Below are 20,236 nucleotides of genomic sequence, written 5' to 3'. Positions count from 1 at the left end.
AATTGGTTCTTCATGCTTGAGTGGCAAAAGCTTCACCACTTGAACTATATCCGCAGGCTCCCAGTCCCTCCATGTTTTAGAGACGCGTCTCAAGCATTTCGAAGTGGCCTTGAACTCATTTCGTAGCTGACAATGATCCTGAACTTCTTATCCTCTGGCCACCCTGCAGAGTTCTGAGATTCCAGGTAAACAAGACCATGGCTGGTTTATCAGTTGCCGGGGATTGAACACAGAATTGTGCACTCCTCCTTAAATTGGCTGTCTCCTATTTTAATTTTGTTCCTAATCTGCACCTGATGGCTTCTTAAAAATTGTCTAACCTTTAATCCCAGCACTCGGGAGGCGGAAGCAGGTGGATCTCTGTGAGTTCAAGGCCAGCTTGATCTACAGAGAGTTCCAGGACAGGCTCCAAAGCTACACAGAGAAACCCTGTCTCGAAAAAACAAAAACAAAAACAAAAAACAAAACAAAACAAAACAAAAAAGAAAAAAGAAAAAACATTAATGTGTGCAAGTAAATCAATTTGCAGATGCTTATAAGATTCTGTTTCCTAATGCTTTTTTCTGGGTTTATGGTTTCACAATTAAGAAAAATATTTTCCTATTTCACTATTGACTATTGTCATGATGTGGTTATTACAAGCAGTAGACCACATCCAGAAACAGGACAACTTTTAATGAGTTATCATCATGTTAACACTGTTTATTTTATACGGTCCACTCCTTCCTCCCAATATCTTTTTTTCCCCATGGCCAAAATCTACCAGGTTTATCCTGAATTGTCAGATTTCTTCAATCTGAGGTTTATATACTTTGTAGGCTCATCATCAGTCCATAGACATTAACCAGAGATGACAATAAGCAATTATGAAATGATTATGCCCAGGAAGCTGAGTTGTTATTTTTGTCAGAAGCAAATACCAGCAGAGGACTGCAATGCTCATCTTTACTTAATAAAATTAACCAGTATAGGACCAGAAATAGCCAGGTAGTAGTGGCACATGCCTCTAATCCTAGCACTTGGGAGCAGAGGCAGGCGGATCTCTGTGAGTTTCCTAGTTTCAGGACAGCCTCCAAAGCCACAGAGAAACCCTGTCTTGGGGAAAAACAAACAAACAAACAAAAAGACTAAGATTAAGACCAAAAATAACTTCCACCTTGGGATGTAGAGCTGACTTCACGGCTCAGTGGTAGTTAGCAACGGCTTCTACATGCAGAGCTACCAACAGCTACTACTAAATGTCTTTGGGAAATTTATCCTCCCTTTGCCTCAATTTGCTCAGCTGTAAAATAAACCAAATTACTAGCTTTGCAAAGAGTACAGCCCCATGAGAAGAAATTCACCTGTTTTGCATATTATTTATAGATGTTGCTCAAAATAGTGCCTACTAAATACCAATCTCAGTAGATGCTTACTGGCATAGAAATGTAATGTTAAAACTCTCTGTACAAGCCGGGCGGTGGTGACACACCCCTTTAATCCTAGCACTTGGGAGGTAGAGGCAGGCAAATCTCTGTTGAGTTTGAGGCCAGCCTGGTCTACAAGAGCTAGTTCCAGGACAGCCTCCAAAGCCACAGAGAAACCCTGTCTCAAAACACCAAAAAAACCAAAAAACCAAAAAACAAAAAAACCCAAAACACTCTCTGTACATAAAATGGTATTTTCCCATTTTTTTTTTAAAAACTTCAACCTTGAGTTTTTTCCAGTTCTACAAAAGTCAAAGTAAATGTATGTTCTATGAAATAAGATTCTACAAGGCTTTTCTTTCCTCCCTTCCTTTTTGATGGGGTCTTGCTATGTAGTCCAGGCTGGCCTCCTCTTATAATTCTCCCAAAGTACCTTTTCCAGTGTGTACAAGATTCAGGCACTTACCATGTACAGGGCAAGTACAGTGTGTTAACTATTGGAAAGACTGAAGAAATAACAAGGACTACACAAGCAACAAGCAGAGATGTCCAAGAAGTTCCAAAGTTTCTGTCACATGTGGACTAATCAATATGTACATAGACGATTCTATCTATTTTATGACTTATGGATTTCATTCGTTCATTCATTCATTCATTGAAGATAATTTTTTAGTGAGAAAAGAACAAACTCTTAAAGTACTGTTGCCTGAAAAGACAGGCCTAATCTAGGCCATGATTCTGGATGAAGGGAAGAAGAGGTTCTTGGTAGGGCATGGCACCTCTAGAAGCAGAAATCCCCAGGGAGTCCTATGTCTACCACAAAGGAACTGAGCAACCTTGACCAACTAACTCATCTGTTGTTCATCCTCCCCTTTCCCTCTCTCTCTTGAGACAGGGTCTCACTATGCAGCCCTGGCAGCCTAGAATTCCCTACATAGACAAAGTTGGCCTCAAATCCAGAGAACCTCCTGCCTTTGTCCATTGCTTCACTAACAAATGGGAAACAATGTTAGCTGCTTCAGAATTAAACAAAGCGACGCAAATAAAGTGCTAACATGGCACTTGGCACGGAGCAAGCAATAAGCCATGTCAGCCACCATCATTACAGCAAGTGCACCTGCTTTTGAGAGTGCTCAAAATGCAAAACGATTTTCTTTATGTAAATTTGTAAGGACAGATGTTTGTGAGAATGACTCGGAAGAAAGATAAAAGGAGATGTGAGGAAAGGGTCTACTGTGATCATTTTCAAGTTGTGAGGAAGGAAGTGCAATGGGTCAGAATTCTGCCAAGTATTAACGTTGTAAAAGAGACAGCAGAAGTAGAGAAACATCCGTAGAGAGTCCCTGAACAGATTCTAAAGTTAGAATAATCTCATCTACATGACTTCTGCTTTCCCAGGCCTCTCGTCCAGCCAATCTCTTCTCTTCTTGTGCACTTGAGGGGATATCATGCCATTCTTTCAAACTATCCCACCTCTGCCCCACCCCCAATCCTTCCACCATAGTCTGAGTATCTGGTCCACTAGGTGCCAAACAAGATTAGAGCCAGGAAGTTGCTAAATAGGCTTTTTGGGTTTTTGTTTGTTTGTTTTTGTTTTTTGTTTTTTGTTTTTCGAGACAGGGTTTCTCTGTGTAGCTTTGGAGCCTATCCTAGCACTCGCTCTAGAGACCAGGCTGGCCTCGAACTCACAGAGATCCACCTGCCTCTGCCTCCCGAGTGCTGGGATAAAAGGTGTGCGCCACCAATGCCCGGCCTGGAAGTTGCTAAATAGGCTTTACCAAGTGGAATTCCATCCTGGCCATGAGCCTTGGGAAGTTTTAGAAGGACTATGGACCTTTCCACAATTATTAACAAAAACAGCTGTAGAAAATGGAGTATAATGGTGCACACCTGTAACCCCGGCACTGAGAAAGATTCGGTAAGGGGATGGTGAGTTTGAGGCCAGCCATGACACACCGAAAGCTCCTGTCTTACAAACACAGAGGAAATACGTACAGGTCACAAGCATATTAATGCCCTCTAAGTACCAGTGCTTTGTAATTCTGAAAACACCTCCTTTCATATACTTTCTTTTGTTTCAGTCTTTCTGTGCTGGTGATTAAACCTGCGGCCTGCTACATGCTCAGTGCAAGCTCTAGCCCTGATCTCTACCCCAGGCCATGGCAACTCAAACCAATTCTTGAATGCTTATGGTATACCAAATCCCAAAACAAATTTTAAAGACTATATGTGAACTACTTAGCATTATTGAGAGAAGTTTCAGTATTAATAATGTTTGGGGAGCAGAACACTAATTGTAACAAACTGTAAAACTCATTAAAATGATACTTTAAGGTTGGCTGTGCTGGCTCATGCCTTTAATCCCAACAGGGGTATGTGGGTCTCTGAGTTCAAGGCCAGACTGGTCTACAGAGTGAGTTCCAGGACAGCCAATAAACCCTGTCTTGAAAAAACAAACAACAACAAAAACCTTCATACACACAAAATAAAAATAAATCTTAAAAAAAAAAAAGCAAAAACCCAATCCAAACCAAACCTGTAGTTATCCACAGAGAAGCAACAAAAGAAAGCCAAGACCCAAGGACAAAATGAAATATTCTGAAATTGTTGCTGTCAATCACAAAGCTTGTTTCCTAGTTTCTCTGGTGGTGTAAGTTGTAGGCTGGTAATCCTTTGCTCTATGTCTAAAATTCATATATGAGTGAGTACATACCATGTTTGTCTTTTTGTGACTGTGTTACCTCATTCAGGATGGATTCTTCTAGTTCCATCCATTTGCCTTTGAATTTCAAGACTCCATCCCCCCGCCCCAAGTACTCCACTGTGTAAATGTACCACATTTTCTGTATCCATTCTTCAGTTGAGGGGCATCTGGGTTACTTCCAGGTTCTGGCCATTACAAATAATGCTGCTATGAACATAGTTGAACAGATGTCCTTGTTGTGTGAATGTGCATCCTTTGGGTATACGCCTAAGAGTGGAATTGCTGGATCTTGAGGTAGACTGATTCCCATTTTCCTGAGGAGTCGCCATACTGATTTCCAAAGTGGCTGAACAAGTTTGCACTCCCATCAGCAGTGGAGGAGTGTTCCCCTTTCTCCACATCCTCTCCAGCATAAACTGTCATTGGTGTTTTTGATTTTAACCATTCTGATAGGTGCAAGATGGTATCTCAGAGATGTTTTGATTTGCATTTCCCTGATGGCTAAAAATATTGAGCACTTTCTTAAGTGTCTTTTAGCCATTTTAGACTACTCTATTGAGAATTCTCTACTTAGTTCTGTACCCCACTTTTTAATTGGATTGTTTGGTGTTTTGGTGACTAGCTTCTTGAGTTGTTTGTATATTTTGGAAATCAGCCCTCTGTCAGATGTGGGATTGGTGAGTATCTTTTCCCATTCTGTGGGCTGCCATTTTGTCTTTGTTGACTGTGTCCTTTGCCTTACAGAAGCTTCTCAGTTTCAGGAGGTCCCATTTATTAATTGTCGATCTCAGTGTCTGTGCTACTGGCGTTACGTTCAGGAAGCAGTCTCTAAGAGAGACATACATGGTCCCCCGGAGAAGGGGAAAGGGACAAGATCTCCTGAGCAAATCTGGAGCATTGGGGGGAGAAGAGAGGAAGTTAGGAGAAAGAGAAGGGGAAAAGAGGAGGGTACCAGGACCATTGAGTCAGAGAAAGAATAGAGGAGAGCAAAAAAAGAGATACCTTAATAGAGGGAGCCATTATTGGTTTGGTTTAAAGATAAATCTGGCAGTAGGGAAATGTCCAGCAATAGTAAAGAGGCTATCTTAAATGCCCTTCCCCTATAATGAAATTGAGGTCTACCTTATATGCCATCCTAGAGCCTTCATCTAGTAGCTGATGGAAGCAGAAGCAGAAACCCATAGCTAAGCACTGAGCTGAACTCCTGGAATCCAGTTGCAGAGAGGGAGGACTGATGAGCAAAGGGGTCAAGACCATGCTTCCGAAACCCACAGAAATAGCTGACCTGAACAATTGGGAGCTCATGGACCCCAGACTAACAGTTCGGAAACCAGCATAGGACAGAGCCAGGCCCCCTGAATGTAGGTGCCAGTTAGGAGGTCTGGATAGTCTATGGGGTCTCTGGTAGTGGGACAGTATTTATCCCTAGTAAATGAATGGACACTGGGAGCCCATTCCGAATAGAGGGATACTCTCTCAGCTTAGACACTTAGGGGAGGGCCTAGGCCCTGTCACAAATGATGTGACAGATGTTGATGATTCCCCCATGGAAGGCCTCACCCATTCTATGGAGCAGAAGAGGGATGGGATGGGGGTCAGTGAGGGGAATGGGAGGATGGAAGGGAGAGCGAACTGGGATTGATCTATAAAATAAGATTGTTTCTAATTTAAACAAAAATAAACAATAAAAAAAAGAAAGAGCAAGGGAAGGAAGAGGGCAGATGCAGAAGAGAGGGGGAGGGGCTGTCCGGGAAGACTGACAGCTACAACTTAGACAGCTGTGGAATCTCGTGCAGCACCCAGAGGGCAAGCAGCAGTCTAGGGGAAAGGAAGCAAATAGGGACTTGATTTAGCTACCTGCACCTCTATCCCAAGCCATTTCAGTTGTGTATGGAAAGGGGTGCCCACATTCTGTCTCTCCTAAGGGATAAACTCTAGTTCTGTAGTGGACTCAACTCCCTCTTTGGTATGGGTGCATTTACCTGCCATGTGACCAAATGACATTTAATGGACCAGAAAATGTTCTTGCTTTGTTAACATAGTTGAAAACTATGGAATAATGATTCACAGTACTGCAACCAGGACATTAATCTACAATGAACCCTGAAGAGGCCATTCTTTAAAGAGTCACATGCCTGTAGCCAACCTCAGCACTAAGAAAACCATCTCTTATAAAGGCTGACCAGCCCCCTGGGACGTGTTACCCTATGAATGGCTTTAGCTCCTCAGGCTAAATGAGCCACGGGATAGGCAGAGATCAAAGGAATGGAGATTACCCAGCGCCTGTGAAGTAATTTACATCTTGGTGTCTTCAGGCACCTATTATTGTAATAGAGGATACAGGAACCGGCTTCCTACAGAATGGGTCAAGTTCAAGCCCAAAACAAGATACAAATCAGTCTGTTTCAAAAGAAAATGAGCTAGAAGGAGCATGTGCTGATGACTGGACCGTTCCTCTAAAATCCCTACTTTAGGTAGATAATTCTGCATTTACCAAACAAAGTGCTTTTATCTTTTCAAAATATAGAAAAGTATACACCTTTTTGGAATTATAGCTAATACACACTCAATTCCTGATTAGGCATATCTTTAAATGACTCTTATCAGTTAAAAAGCAAGAAATGAGGCTGGAGAGATGGCTCACCAGTTCAGAGCACTGGTTGCTCTTGCAAGGGGATCCAGGCTCAATTCTCAGCACCCACATGGCAGCTGACAATCATCTGTAATTCTAGTACCAGGAGATCTGATGTCCTTTTCTGGACTCTTTAGACACCACACGTACACATGGTACAGACATACACGCAGGCAGGACACCCATACACATAAGCATATGTATAAATTGAGAAGTTCCTTGCACACATTATAGATCTGCAAGTGTTCACACGAGAACAAAGTTCATCTCCATGCCTCATCATCAGAGCTATCAGGAGTCAACCATGGTCCTCACTGTTGGACATCCTTTGAAATGGGTGGTCATAGTAACATTGTCTTTTTTGAGATTCTTTCTCCCCACCTTTTATTCCTCTTCTAGCTTTCTCAATCTCAGACATATACAAATAAAGGATGAAAGTGGCTGCTTAAAGTGACTGAGACATATTTTTTATGCTGCTGTGATGGGAAGAAAAATGACAAGAGATATGGGCTTTTTTTGGTATAATCTTAAACATAAATGTTTGTTATAGCTCTGGGAGTTGAATGCAGGCAAGAATTACTGGTGGGATGGCGGTGCATGGCTTAAATCCCAGCACTTGGGAGGCAGAAGCAGGCAGATCTCTGAGTTTGATGCTACCTTGGTCTACAGAAAAAAAAAGAATTACTACAAAAGTAGGCTGTGTTCGCGAGCGTGTGTGTGTGTGTGTGTGTGTGTGTGTGTGTGTGTGTGTGTGTGTGTGTGTGTGTGTATGTGTGTGTAGTCAGCCTTCTGATATGGATACACAACCTTGCCATCTACAATATTCTTGCTGAAGAACTGTGTAACCAAGTTTAAAACAACAACAGCAACTAGACCAGCAAGATGGCCCAGCAGGCAAACACATTTACTATGCAAGCCTGATGACCTGAGTCCAATCCTTGCAACCCACAAGGAAGGAAAGAACCAATACTTTCAAATTGTCCTCTGATCTCTACATGTATGCCCACTCACACACAACTACACATGCTACTAGTGACTAGCCCCTGGGCAGCAAAAACTCGCTGTACTACTTCTGTTTCCTGTTGCTTCTGTAACATACCATGACGAAAGCAACTTCCAGGGAGAAAGGCTTAGGAGTCTAGGTGGCAGTCTATCATTGTGGGAAAGTCAAGCAGGAATTTGAAGCAGTTAGTCACATCCATAGACAAGAGCTATTTGTGTTCAGCAAGCACCCTCTGGAACACAAATAGCTTGGATCAGCACTCCAAGATCCCCTGCCCAGGGAATGGTGTTCCCCACAATCAGAAGGTCTTTTTTTGCTTCTATAATAAAGATGGTACCTCACATCCACGCACACACACACCAACCTCATCTACATATTTCTCCATTGACACGCTTTTCCCAGGTGATTCTAGATCATGTGAAGGCGATAATTAAAACTCATGCCCCCTCCATCTCATGGGTTAAGTAAGTTTACAACTTTGTACTGTCTACTCACGAGACTTGTAATATTGTTAACAGAAAAAGGAAGGGATAAAAAGTCAATCTCAAAAACAGCTGATCAGAAACCACATGTCGTCACATATATTAAGAGGAAAAAGATACCATAAAATGTAAACATAGATGCACATGAATTATGAAAAAGTCCTGGAAGTTTATCCGGTTCAAAAGTGTGTTGTCATTTGACATTGAACATGATGGCGGTACTGGGGCCCACAAAACAGAAAGGTACTTTGCATGTTCAACACTTGTACTGTAAAGCATCTCAGCAATGGCCACAGATCTATGTGCTATTTGTAATTATTACATGGTCAATTTTCAAAAATATTGTAGAGAATATGAAATTTAAGAATGAGAGCATATCCAGGTGTGGCGGCACATGTCTTGAATTTCAGAACTCAGGAGGCAGAGGCAGGTGGCCTCTGTGAGTTCATGGTCAGTCTGGTCTGCATATTAAGTTCCAGGATAATCAGTGCTGTACAGTGAGATCTTGTCTGGGGTGGGGGTGGGGGGTGAGGGTATTGAATATAAAAATCAAATAAATTAGCAAGAAATATTCAGAAAGGAACAAAAAAATCCACCATAGCCTATCAGAAGCCTTCTTTTGACTCTTGCATGTTGATTTTATGAACATTATAGCCTATGAAATTGTATGCCATATGTATAAACCCTAAAGACTTTAGGGAGGCTACCTCTTCTGTTTTGGATTGTTTTGTACTCACTGTCATTTAACAACACAGCTTCTGAACTGTGTTAATGTAAAAAAATAATTCATCACTAGACAAAGGTGATGGGACACACCTGCATTACTGGGGAGCTATAGACAATCAAATCAGGAGGTCTACACCATTCTTGGCCACTCAACAAAGCTGAGGCCACCCCTGGCTACTTGAGAGTCTGCCTCAAGAAAACAGGCATAGGACACAGCTACAATTTCTAAAACAAAACTATAGTATCTTAACACAGGGTTTAGGCTAGTACATTTGGTACATGAATTAGGAAGTTAAAATTGGGTTTTGAGGGTGTAGTGGCACACACTTATAAATCCCAGCATCTTAGAGGCTAAGACCAGAAGACAACTTCAAGTTCAAGGCTAATCTGGACTGTCTATCAAAACCATATCTCTCAAAAAAAGGGGGGGAGGAAAAAAGAGTTCTAAACAGAACAGTTACAGTATAGTCACTTGGGGTTGAGTGTGGGTTCATGTGCTGTCCTGGTAGTAAAAATGAAGGTCTTTTATTCTTTTGACATTTGCATGGGTCCTAAAGTACCAATAGATGTAAAAAGAAAACTCAAAACAAGTACTTTAATTTGAAATGTGGATAAAGTATTTAGCACTAGGCTAGAGAGATGGCTGAGTACACAAGAATGTACTCAAGTTCCAGAAGGCCCGAGTTTGGCTCCCAGCACCCAAATCAGGCAGCTCATGTCTGTCTGTAACTCCAGTGAGATCCAATGCCTGTGGGCACTGGCAATCACCTACACACACACAGATGTAATTAAAGACAAATTAAAGAGTATATAGCAGGGCATAGTGGTGCACACTTTTAATCCTAGCACTTGGGAAGGCAGAAGCAGGTGGATCTCTGTGAGATTGAGGCCAGCCTGGTCTACATAAAGAGTTCCAGGACAGCCAGAGCTACATAGTGAGACACTGTCAGGGATATGCATTGCCTGCATATCCAATGCAGGCATTGCCAATAACTAGTCTTCGAAAGCAGAGGAGGAGGGAGTCATCTTTCCTCAGTATTCTGAGCGTTTATACCTTGAACTACTTCAGAAAAAAAGTTAATTCTAAGATGTTTATGTGCTAATAAATCGCTCCATATAGCTGCTAGTACTGTATGGTCACTGTGGAACATCACACTTGCTTGCCTGGCATGTGCAAGATTCAACCCCAGGAACTTAAATGTCCATCATGATCATACAGCTCCTAATTTCTAATAATACTTAAAGTCAATCTTGCCAGGCGGAGGTAGTGCAGGCTTTTAATCCCAGCACTCAGGAGGTTGAGGCAGGTGAATTTTTGTGAGTTCAAAGCCATTCTGGTCTACAGAGCTAGTTCCAGGACAGCCAGGACTGTTACACAGAGAAACCCTAAAACAAAACCAAACAAACTTACAAAAAAGTCAATCTTACTGAGCAGAAAAAGTCAAACAAATCAAGTGGAATTCAAAGATTTCCTACAATTGATACTAACAGGTGAAAAAAAAATCTATGTCAAATCAAGTACAGTTGTTGCACAGAACTGCTGAGAGTGGCTCCTTCATTCTACAGTGATGTGATTATAATAAGCAGAATACAGAAAATGAACAGAGCAGCTGTACTAAGCATGTCTATTCCTTTGAAAATGCAAAGTATTCACCATGGAGAATATTCTTATCTTTACCTTGTCTGCCATACAAAAGGACTCAACTCGTATCTGAACTCTTCCTACCTGAAGATTAGAACAAACACACACCTCAAACAAAATGCTGTTTTTGTAAGACTCAGCCAGGTCAGTCTAGGGCCACTTTTTAGGCAAGCAGAGCGATAACACTGGACTTGTCCTAGCTGAATCCCAGCTCCTTCCTGCTAGCCTGACATCACCATCCCAGCTTTGGACCTCTGATGTTTGATTAAAGAGCACCGTCATGGAAGACAAGGAATCTGGGTCATGCTCTCTCTTCTTAGGTTTACTGAGGACAAATAATGCCATTTAGTCTGATCTTCAGCTTCCTCCTATGAAAAGGTGGCACTCCAAGCTTATAGAGACTTGACAGCCATGACGATCGCAGTACATGTACATAGAAGACATTCAACAAATGCTTATCTTTTCCACAGGGTTGGATGGGGAGGGAGAAAAGCCAAGTCAGTTTCTTGGCTGCAGAGAGCTGTCAAATCAAGATTTGCACTGGAGAGCTTTAAAAAGACCGAGGGAGGGGAGCCTCGCTTACCCCAGGCAACTTTCCCTCCCTTTTCAGAACTCCTACCTAGAGCAAGGTATTTGGCATTTACAGCATCCCTTGAGTTGTCAACGACATTTTCTTATCGAAAGGTCTTCTCTTTATAAGCCATCTCGACACTCCAGTCCTCACATTATCGATTCTTACAGACCGGCTCATGGCCAGCAGCAACAAACATTTGTTGCCTGAAACAGCATCGATGGGGGTTCGCTGCATTTAGGGGGCTAGCGGGTGGCCATGGCTCTAAGGCGTGGAAGCATCTTCCTGACAAAAGACACAACACTGGGAGGTGCCCTTCCCAAGCCACACTTTCCCTCCCCTTCCTCGCGCGCACCCCTAGACCATTTCTCTTCTCACTTGCTGGGGGTGGGGTGGGGGTCATGACTCTCACTTATGGGTTTGGGGTTGGCTCCTAGAAATTTCCCTCGCCCGCCGGGCTGAGGCCGCAGGGCGGCGGCGCGGCAGCCACACCTACTTGGCCACCGCGGCTGGGAACCAGTGGGGGCGCCTCAGCCGGTCCCGGACGCCAGCTCCGCGGTTCCTCCGGGAAGGGCGCCAGTGCGCGGCGCCGCCGGCCGGCGCCAGGGGACGCCTAGGTCCCCAGCACGTGGAGGCCAAGGGGGAACGAGAGAGAGAGCCGGCGAGCTGGCGCGGCCTGGGCGGACCTAGAGGCGGATCCCACCGAGGAGCACGGCCACCGAGGGGCACGGCCGCCGCCCCCGCGCGCGGACTCCCCCCCTCCACTCCCCGGCCCGCGCGGCTTCTGAGCCCGGCGAGAGGCGGGGCTCTGCTGAGCCGTCCCCGCCGCGTCCCCGTCCCCGACACTCACGGTGCTTGCCGCCGCTGCCGCCGCTCGGGTAGCTCAGCAGCAGGAAGGGCAGCGGGGAGCCGGGCGACGGCGGGGTCCTCCAGGCACGCTGCGGCGGCGGACGCGCTGCGAAGCCCGCGCCTCCATCGCCCGGGTACAGCAGGAAGAAGGGGGCGGCCACCGGCGAGTCCGGCTCCGAGGGCCCCGCCTCGTCCTCCCGGTCCGTGTCGCGGGCGGCAGCACCGCGCGGCTCCTCGGGTCGCCGCTCCCCGCCCCTCTCCGGGTCCTCGCCGCAACTTTGGGCAGCCGCGCCGGGCGGCGGGGACTCGGCCATCTCGCTCGTGGCTTCGCGGTGTCGCCGCCTCGCCAGGCCCGAGCCAGAGGCTCACGGCGAGGATCCGGCGCCCCGTCGTGCCCGCGCCACCGCCGCCGCCGTTCGCCGTCGCCGCCGCCCGGGCTCCGTGTTCTGCCCGCCCCGCCGGGGCCCGGCCAGCTGAGGACCGCCCCGCCCGACGGCACGGCCTGCCCAGCACCGCCTCCGGCCTCCGCCCCTCTCACCGCACCCCCCCACCTCCCCCGCCGCGGCTCGGCGCCCCTAGGGGGCAGCGTCCTCCTCCTCCTCCGCCGCCGCCGTCGCCGGGCCCCGCACCTCTGGCTCCGCTCCAGCGCACGGATCCATCCCTCCCGGACTCCGGAGCCCAGGGTGTGCGGGGCCTGATCCTCCGCCGCCAGGCTCGACCCTGCAGGTCAGGTGCGGCGCTCGGAGCGAGCGGCGTTTTCTGTGTGTGACCGCCAACTTGATGGCTAGTGAGACACAGAGATCTGGGCCGAAAAGGCCAACGCTTTTTTTTAATGACATCCCCCCTCTCCCGGGTATTAAAGTATAGTTTGCTGTTCACACGCTAGAACTTCAACCGTTGTTTCAGGGTTTTGATTCAGGAACTTTATATACCGTAAACTAAGAGACGATCTTCCCGCCGGCTTTCCTTTTCATGAGGGTGGTTTAGATTTGCTTTTACTTTGTTCCCCGGTTTTCCAGAACTCCAGGTACATGGGTGGGTTAAGCCAGCTAATTCAAAATTTATAGGATACTCTGTCTATAACAGGGTGGTAGTTTTCCCTTTCTTTGTGTTTGTATTTTGTTAGTAAATTGGCTACTGTTATTTAATTTCAAATATTCGAATCAGTAAGTGTCCACACTAACTCCCTCCCCCTGCCCCCCCCAAAAAAAAGAAAGAAAAAAAGAAAAGAAAATTTCTAATTTTTTGTTTGTTTGTTTGAATTGAGGGAATGGATGAGCACCCTTGAAGGGCAAGCTAGGTTCGCTTTGAAGTGCCTGCCTCAACATCCAAAGGGAGGCTGGGATTTACAGGCATGATGCACTATCACTCTTATTTATTAATCGTGGATTGCTTGCTGGTTAGCTTTGAGTCGCAAAATGCTGGCGTAGAATTTGTATGAGCTCAATTAGAGAAATCACTGTTTGGAAGTTTTATACACTTTGAAAGTTTCCCCTCTCCACCTTGACTCGCCCCTCCCCCCCCAGAGGAAATTAAACTTTCAGAAAGAAAATCCTTTGGTTGTTTTCTGTAAATTGCTCTTTAGTTACCAGTAGAAATTATCATGGGACTTCTAGACTTCTAATGCCAAACTTCAAGTTTTTTGTTGTTTATTTTAAAAGAAACATTAAAAAAGGAAGTGTTTACAAGAAGCTAACTCTAAACACCCTTAGAAAATTAACTAGTAGCTTTAAGTTCTGGTATTTACCTGGCCCGTAGATCTTAATCTTTCTGCCTAAGTTATTTGTTCTCTTCTGTAAAATTATTCATAGACATGTTGCAAAGGTTAAATAAGAAGTGTAAATAAATCCTTTACAATATGGTCTAACACAAGATTAAATAATTAGCTATGTGTCATCAGTTTGACAAAACAGCTTGTTACTTTTACTTGGGGGGGGGGTATTTGTTTTGTTTGGTTTTGTATTTTTAAGACAATGCAGCCCTGTCTACTGACCTTGCATTCACTAGCTAGATCAGGCTGACCTTGAACTCAAGGAGATCTGTTTACCTCCAGAGTGCTCAGTTTACAGACGTGGGTCAAGCCTGGCTAACTTTTTGGTTTTTTGAGACAGGGTTTTCCTGGGTGGCCTTGGCTGTCCTGGAACTCACTCTCTAGACCAGGCTGGCCTCTAACTCACAGAGATCCACCTGCCACCTGCCTCTGACTCCCCAGTGCTGGGATTAAAGGCATGTACCACCATCACTGGCAACAAGAAGTAACTAGAAAAAAAAAAAAATCAAATAAAAGGAAGTTGAGTTGGGAGGATGTAATCATCTTTGATCATCCTGGGATTTTTTTTTTAAAGCTAATTTTTTATTTACTTTATGTTCATACCTGAGTCTGTGTTTGTGTAGATTAAGTGTCCCCAGGAAGACAGAAGACAATGTTAGAGTCTCTGGAACTGGAGTCACAGGCTATTGTGAGCTTCCCAACATGAGTGCTGGGATCTCTGGTGCTAGGCAATATCAGCAAGCACCTTTTGTTTTTGTTTTTTGTTTTCTAAGACAGGGTTTCTCTGTGTCTCCGTGTAACCCTGGCTGGTTTAGCACTGGCTCTGTAGACCATGCTGGCCTTGAACTCACAGAGATTCCCCTGCCTCCCTAGGGATTAAAGACATGCACCGCTATTGCCAGGCACAGCAAGCATCTTTAACTAATCCTACATCTCTCCAGCCCCTTGTTAAGTGTTTTTTTTTTTTTTTGTTGTTGTTGTTGTTAATTAAAAAGAAGCCTTGGGTGGAGGTGGGAATGAGCACAGTGTTGGCCCTTTTGAATGTTGGGATTATAAGCATGCAATAATATAACCAGCTGATTCAAATCTTTTGAAGAGGGTGGGAATCCTAATAAAAGACATTTTGCAATTCAAAATTCTATTAAAGAGGAAAAACCAAGGTCTGTGCTTTAATTGGGCCTCTTGTTTTTTCATGTAGAAACTCTTATGAATCCTATTCTTTTCGGATTCCATCTCGAAGGGGCACGGCCTACTGTTTTAGTAGACCATGGGTCCAGAGAGAATAGCATGCATGTACCTGAGATTTAAGCATGAGACAGAAGAAGAGCAGACATTTCACAAGTCATTGTTAAGACCAGTAATCAGCCAGGAAAGTCACCAAATTCAAGAATGAAATACATCTCCTAGGTGAGGGAATAGCGGATGACAGCCCCTTGTGTGTTGTTCATAACCCCCTCCAGAAAGAAAGAAAAGGAACTTGTCTAGCCCAGAAGCCAGCTTTCTCCTTGTTAAGCCAAGATATCATAGCTACAGTGACATGCTGTGGAGTCCTTCAGCGAATTGGTTTCTGTGTTTCTGTTTTTAAGAGCTACCCTATTTATGTTTTACTACCACTAATGAAATGACAGCATGATGAGTACAAGATATCAGCTGAAATATGAGTGTGTTAAAATGTATAGGCAAGGCTACTCACGAACTTTTTGTCTAAAAAAAAAAGGTGGATGGTACTCCATGTTCCCAGTTTTCATATGCTTTTAGGTTTTTGATCAATAATATAATCACAGCTATGCATTAGCATTAGTGATCTACGTAATGGGCTGATTCAGCTGCTACACACAATTACAGAGGCCAAGAGTATAAAAACAAGCTTGAACCTGTTCCTTCTGGAAAGTGCACAGAACATCTTCCTGCACTTCCAAAAAAAATATTGGCAAGGTCTGGTCACTGTAATTAAGACTGCAGCTCTGTTTTCTTGTGAGATAAAGCAGAAGATGCCTTTTGATTTGTTTTTCTCTGAAGTTTTAGTCATCTCTAAGTTTCAGATAGTCTGGTGATCTCAAGGACAGGTATTTATAATACAGGTGGATAAAGCCATTTGGAGATTAATGCCACACATGATTATGTATTTTTAGTATAAGCTCCTTACTGCTGTGAGCCAGAAAAGCCAGCTCTGAGAAGAATTGATGATCTTTTTTAGTATAATACATAAATTATTCCATTTTTGTGTTAAAGATCAAAGAGGAGGTAGTTATTTTAAAGAGCAAATTCAAGTCTTCAAGTTAGTAACATTTTCGGGTTAACTGTATAAATTATGATTTTACATCTCTTCGTACTGCATAGTGTTGTGTGTAATTACTGTTATTTGATTTATTTTTTGAGACAAGGCCTTTCTATTATGTAGTTCTGGAGCTTGTTATGTGGACCATGTTGGCCTTGAACTCACAAAGCTCCACCTGCCTCTGTTTCCTGAGGGATTAAGGTGTGCACTTGTGATTCTAAAGTATTCATTCTCTTTCTTTTTTTTTTTGGGGGGGGGCGGTGTCGAGACAGGATTTCTCTGTGGCTTTGGAGGCTGTCCTGAAACTAGCTCTTGTAGACCAAGCTCGTCTTGAACTCACAAAGGTTCACCTGCCTCTGCCTCCTGAGTGCTGGGATTAAAGGCGTTCGCCACCACTACCCAGAGTCAATCCCCATTTTAATGTTGCTGAGGCAGTATGGTTGGTTGGTATAACTTCGTCTTGTTTTAATTCTCACACTCTCCACTGTCTTCTCTGAATTTCTCTCTGGTGTAATTTGTTCTGTGCTTTAGTTGAAGTCTTTACATGACAGCAGTATTGTGAAGGACTCACATAGCTGGTTTCCCTGCCTCTGGCTTTAATCCTTTCCAGTACCTCAGTTCTGCAGGCCAGCTTACTTTTTCAGAGACTGGTTGCCTTCTCCCTACCAGGAATATAACCTAAACTCCTTAAGCAGCTAGTAAAGGTGTGGATGTGTTATTCAATGCTGCTTATCTTTCCAGTTTTACTTCCTCCCTTGCTTCACATTCTTGCTCTTGGCCCAGCATACCTGGCATTCCTCAGGTTGCTATCCCTATCACTCCCAACTTGATGCTAGTGTTTTGCTCCAACAGATACACACCTTTGTTCATATCTCAACCTAGAAAGGTTTATGCTCCCTTTTTGAGGCCCATCAAAATTTTTCATAAGCGATTAATTACGTTTATTATAGTTATGTTTGCTCCCAAAGTTGACATCTTTATAAATTTTTCCAGTTTGTAATGCACAAAGGATGTAAGTAGTTCCCAGGCCTAATTCTTAGGGTTTAAAAAATAATTTGGCTTTTATTCCCATTTTTAAGTTATACTCAACACAATAGAAATAAAACTGTGTATAATAACAATATAAAAATTCTAAGAACTAATATTAACTCATTTATTAATATTTTGAGTAGTCACCTCAAAATGATCTTAGTCACTTATTAACCCTAAATGAAGCATTTCCTAGGGATAAAAGAACATTTCCCCATGTAGCCTTGGCTGTCCTGGAACTCCCTCTGTAGACCAAGCTGGCAACTTGAGCTCAGATCTGCCTGCCTCTGCCTGCACAGTGATGGGATTAAAGGTGTGTATCACTACACTCGTCTCCAATTTTTCTTATTGACCTAGGGTTTGGCTTCATGGCCAATTCTGGTGTTGAATTTGAACTCATGGCAATCTTCCTGCTCTGGCTTCCCAAGTACCACCATGCCCAGCCCTGCCGGTTTTATGGTGCTGTCTTGCAGTTCTTGGATTGATCACATTTCTAAATAAGCACTCTACCTATGAACTACATCTCAGTCTCTTCTCCCCCATCCATCCCTCCTCCATTAATGATTTCTTACCAAACTAGGAGGATCCTGGCTTCATGTAATTCACTTATAAACTGTGATTAGTTCTATTCTATGGTTTTAGAGGAAAAAACTCCATTGTTTGGAACACAATCTCTAGGACTATCATAGTTTTGTAGTTTCTTGCCTCATTCTGGTAGTTAATCCAAACACCTAATGTTACAAGCTGGGAGAAAAGTATTCAGGTGTGCCCAGCCTAGGATTTTGTAGTGTCCCATAGCCCATGTGACCCAGAGCAGCCTGGGGCTCACAGGAGCTGGTTGAATACACATTATAAATTTACCAATGGGGCTCCTGGCATTTTAGTTTAACACACTTTATTGGCCAGGGGTGTTGGTACATTGTTGCCTGGGCTGCATGAGACAAGCCCCCAACCCCGGGACTAAAAACCCTTAAAACAGTACCTACGTCTGACCTGTCATTTGGCTATTTAAATGGCTTTAACAACCTGTTCAATGTGAGGAAAAGGTGAAATAGACCAGACACATGCTCACTGTTCAAAGTGAAGATTATTAAGTCATCTAACCCAAGGCCAAACTCATAATTGTGTTTGACTATGCAACTAAATATAATTCATTTTGAAACATACAGCTATTCTTGAACTGTTTTGACAGGGTTCCATTAACTTGCTAAGGGCTAAGCCAACACTCATTAGGTGACACTATGTAATGTGTTCTAAACACTCTCATGTATTAATTAGTTCACTTAATTCTAATAGCCCTCCAAAGTAGGCAATAGCTGTCTTAGCCAATGGTGTTTTGTTTTCAACAAGGCTGGCCTTGAGCCCAAATATCCTTTTAACAACTTCTCATTTTGACACTTCTATCCCAAGTGCAGGACATCCAAATGTCCAGTGCATGAGGTGTGCAGGACTGAACTCAAGGCCTCCCTGCAATCTAAGCCAAGCATTCCTCAGGCCCCACTACTCAGGTTTTACATAAAATAACAAAAACAAAACAAGGACATCTAGTACTTTTTCTAAAGTCATAGCTACTAAGTAAGAATTTGGTTTGGAATTCAAGTAGCCTAATCTGTCTGCTCCTAAACATGATTATCCTAAGAAATGAAGCCGGGCACTCAGGACTCAGGACTCAGGAGGTAGAGGCAGGTGGATCTCTGAGTTTGAGACCAGCTTGGTCTACAAGAGCTAGTTCCAGGACAGCCTCCAAAGCCACAGAGAAACCCTGTCTCGAAAACCGGCCCTCCTCCAAAAAAAGAAGGAAATGAAATCACGCAGGAAATTTCAGAAAATTTTTGCTTTTCTACTTTATCTGAAACTGGGTTAAAATCCTGCCTGTGATAAGAGCTTTGTGATTTTGAAAAAGTTAATTCTCTTCACCTCAAATTTCCTCATCTTTCAAAATGTGGACAGTAGAGCCAGTGAAATTGGTCACTGGGTAATGGCACTTGTCTCTAGCTGCCATGGAAATAAGTACTAGTAAAGTGCTCAGAAAATTATCTTAGTGAGTACCTGTTATTTCCAAGCCACCTTTTATTTATAAGAAAAAATAATTTGACGAATTTGGCATGTGTGCTCCACTGAGAAATAGCTGTCAGAGGTTAAGATAATAGTGTCTTCCTCTATCCCTTTCTGCCTCAGTGCCTTAGTTCTTACTGAACTGTAAACTTGTTTTTGGCTAGGCTGGCTGGCTAGTGAGTTATAGGGATCTACCCGTTCCCACTTCCCAAAAGGGGTTACAGGGCCAATAGTCATGCTTGTTTTTTGTTGTTGCTGAGGATTCAAACTCAGGTCTGAATACTTTCAGATTAAGGGCTCTAGCCTACTGAATAACCTCTTCAAGAACTGCAGTTTCTTCGTCTGTGATAATAAAACAAACCATACCTTCCTTTGTTACTGTAAAGGATGATAGTTTTATACCGCAAGTATAATCTTAAAATTTCAGCAAACTGAGAATAAACCCAAATAGTAACCACAGTAAATCACCAGCAGAGGGGAGATGGAATCTTACCTTATTCACCACAAAAAGGACTATTAAAAAAAGTTGGTGTAATTAGGGCATCTTTTCCTTTTTATCACATTTAACAATAGCTGCATTTTACCATAGATATAATGGAATCCGTTTTAACATCAAACCCACATATATAAATATCTTGCCCCAAGAATTGCAATTGTATCGAAACCTGTCCCGTCCTTTTTACTGGCTATCTTACAAAAACTGTGACTGTTAAAGGTGCATTCTTTCCCTATTAAAACTTACATAAAAGTGATTTAAATTTCATTAACACTTCACAACTAGCTGGGGAGTTTTTCTAGGCTAACATTTGCTAAAATATTGAAATACTTGAACAGTATTTCTTTTTCCTTCCAATCCTAATTCCCACAATTCTTAGTAGGGCTTTCATGGGCAAATACAGCAGTATCCTAGGGCTGGAGACAGCTCACTGGTAAGAGCGCCTATGCTAGCTATGCACAGGCTCCAGTTTCAAATCTTGGAACCCAGCACAAAAGACCAGTCAACAAACCCAAAGCAGCACCCATTTCCCTGCAGACAACAAATTTTAAACTTACAGTAAAAACTAGGCATTACATATTAACACAATCAC

At 43.4% G+C, this 20,236-nt stretch overlaps 1 protein-coding gene across 3 annotated transcripts in view; it reads right to left on the bottom strand.

The window, feature by feature from the left end:
- The window catches only part of Rufy3 (RUN and FYVE domain containing 3), an 82,283-nt gene extending 69,816 nt beyond the window's left edge, over positions 1–12,467 (bottom strand). Inside the window, exon 1 of one of the 3 annotated variants that reach the window (XR_004772322.1) lies at positions 12,017–12,466. Coding sequence is in view for 2 of the 3 variants with exons in the window: in XM_027389249.2 (XP_027245050.1) it covers positions 12,017–12,329 (313 nt within the window). In the remaining variant the exon portion in view is untranslated. Of the gene's footprint in view, positions 1–12,016 lie in introns of all 3 variants that reach the window. The other 2 variants (XM_027389249.2, XM_027389244.2) reach the window with 2 other exon arrangements.
- Between the last annotated feature and the right edge of the window lie 7,769 nt (positions 12,468–20,236).

Source organism: Cricetulus griseus, assembly GCF_003668045.3.
Source record: "Cricetulus griseus strain 17A/GY chromosome 1 unlocalized genomic scaffold, alternate assembly CriGri-PICRH-1.0 chr1_1, whole genome shotgun sequence".
Taxonomy (NCBI): Eukaryota; Metazoa; Chordata; class Mammalia; order Rodentia; family Cricetidae; genus Cricetulus; species Cricetulus griseus.
This window is presented reverse-complemented; position numbering and strand designations above follow the sequence as displayed.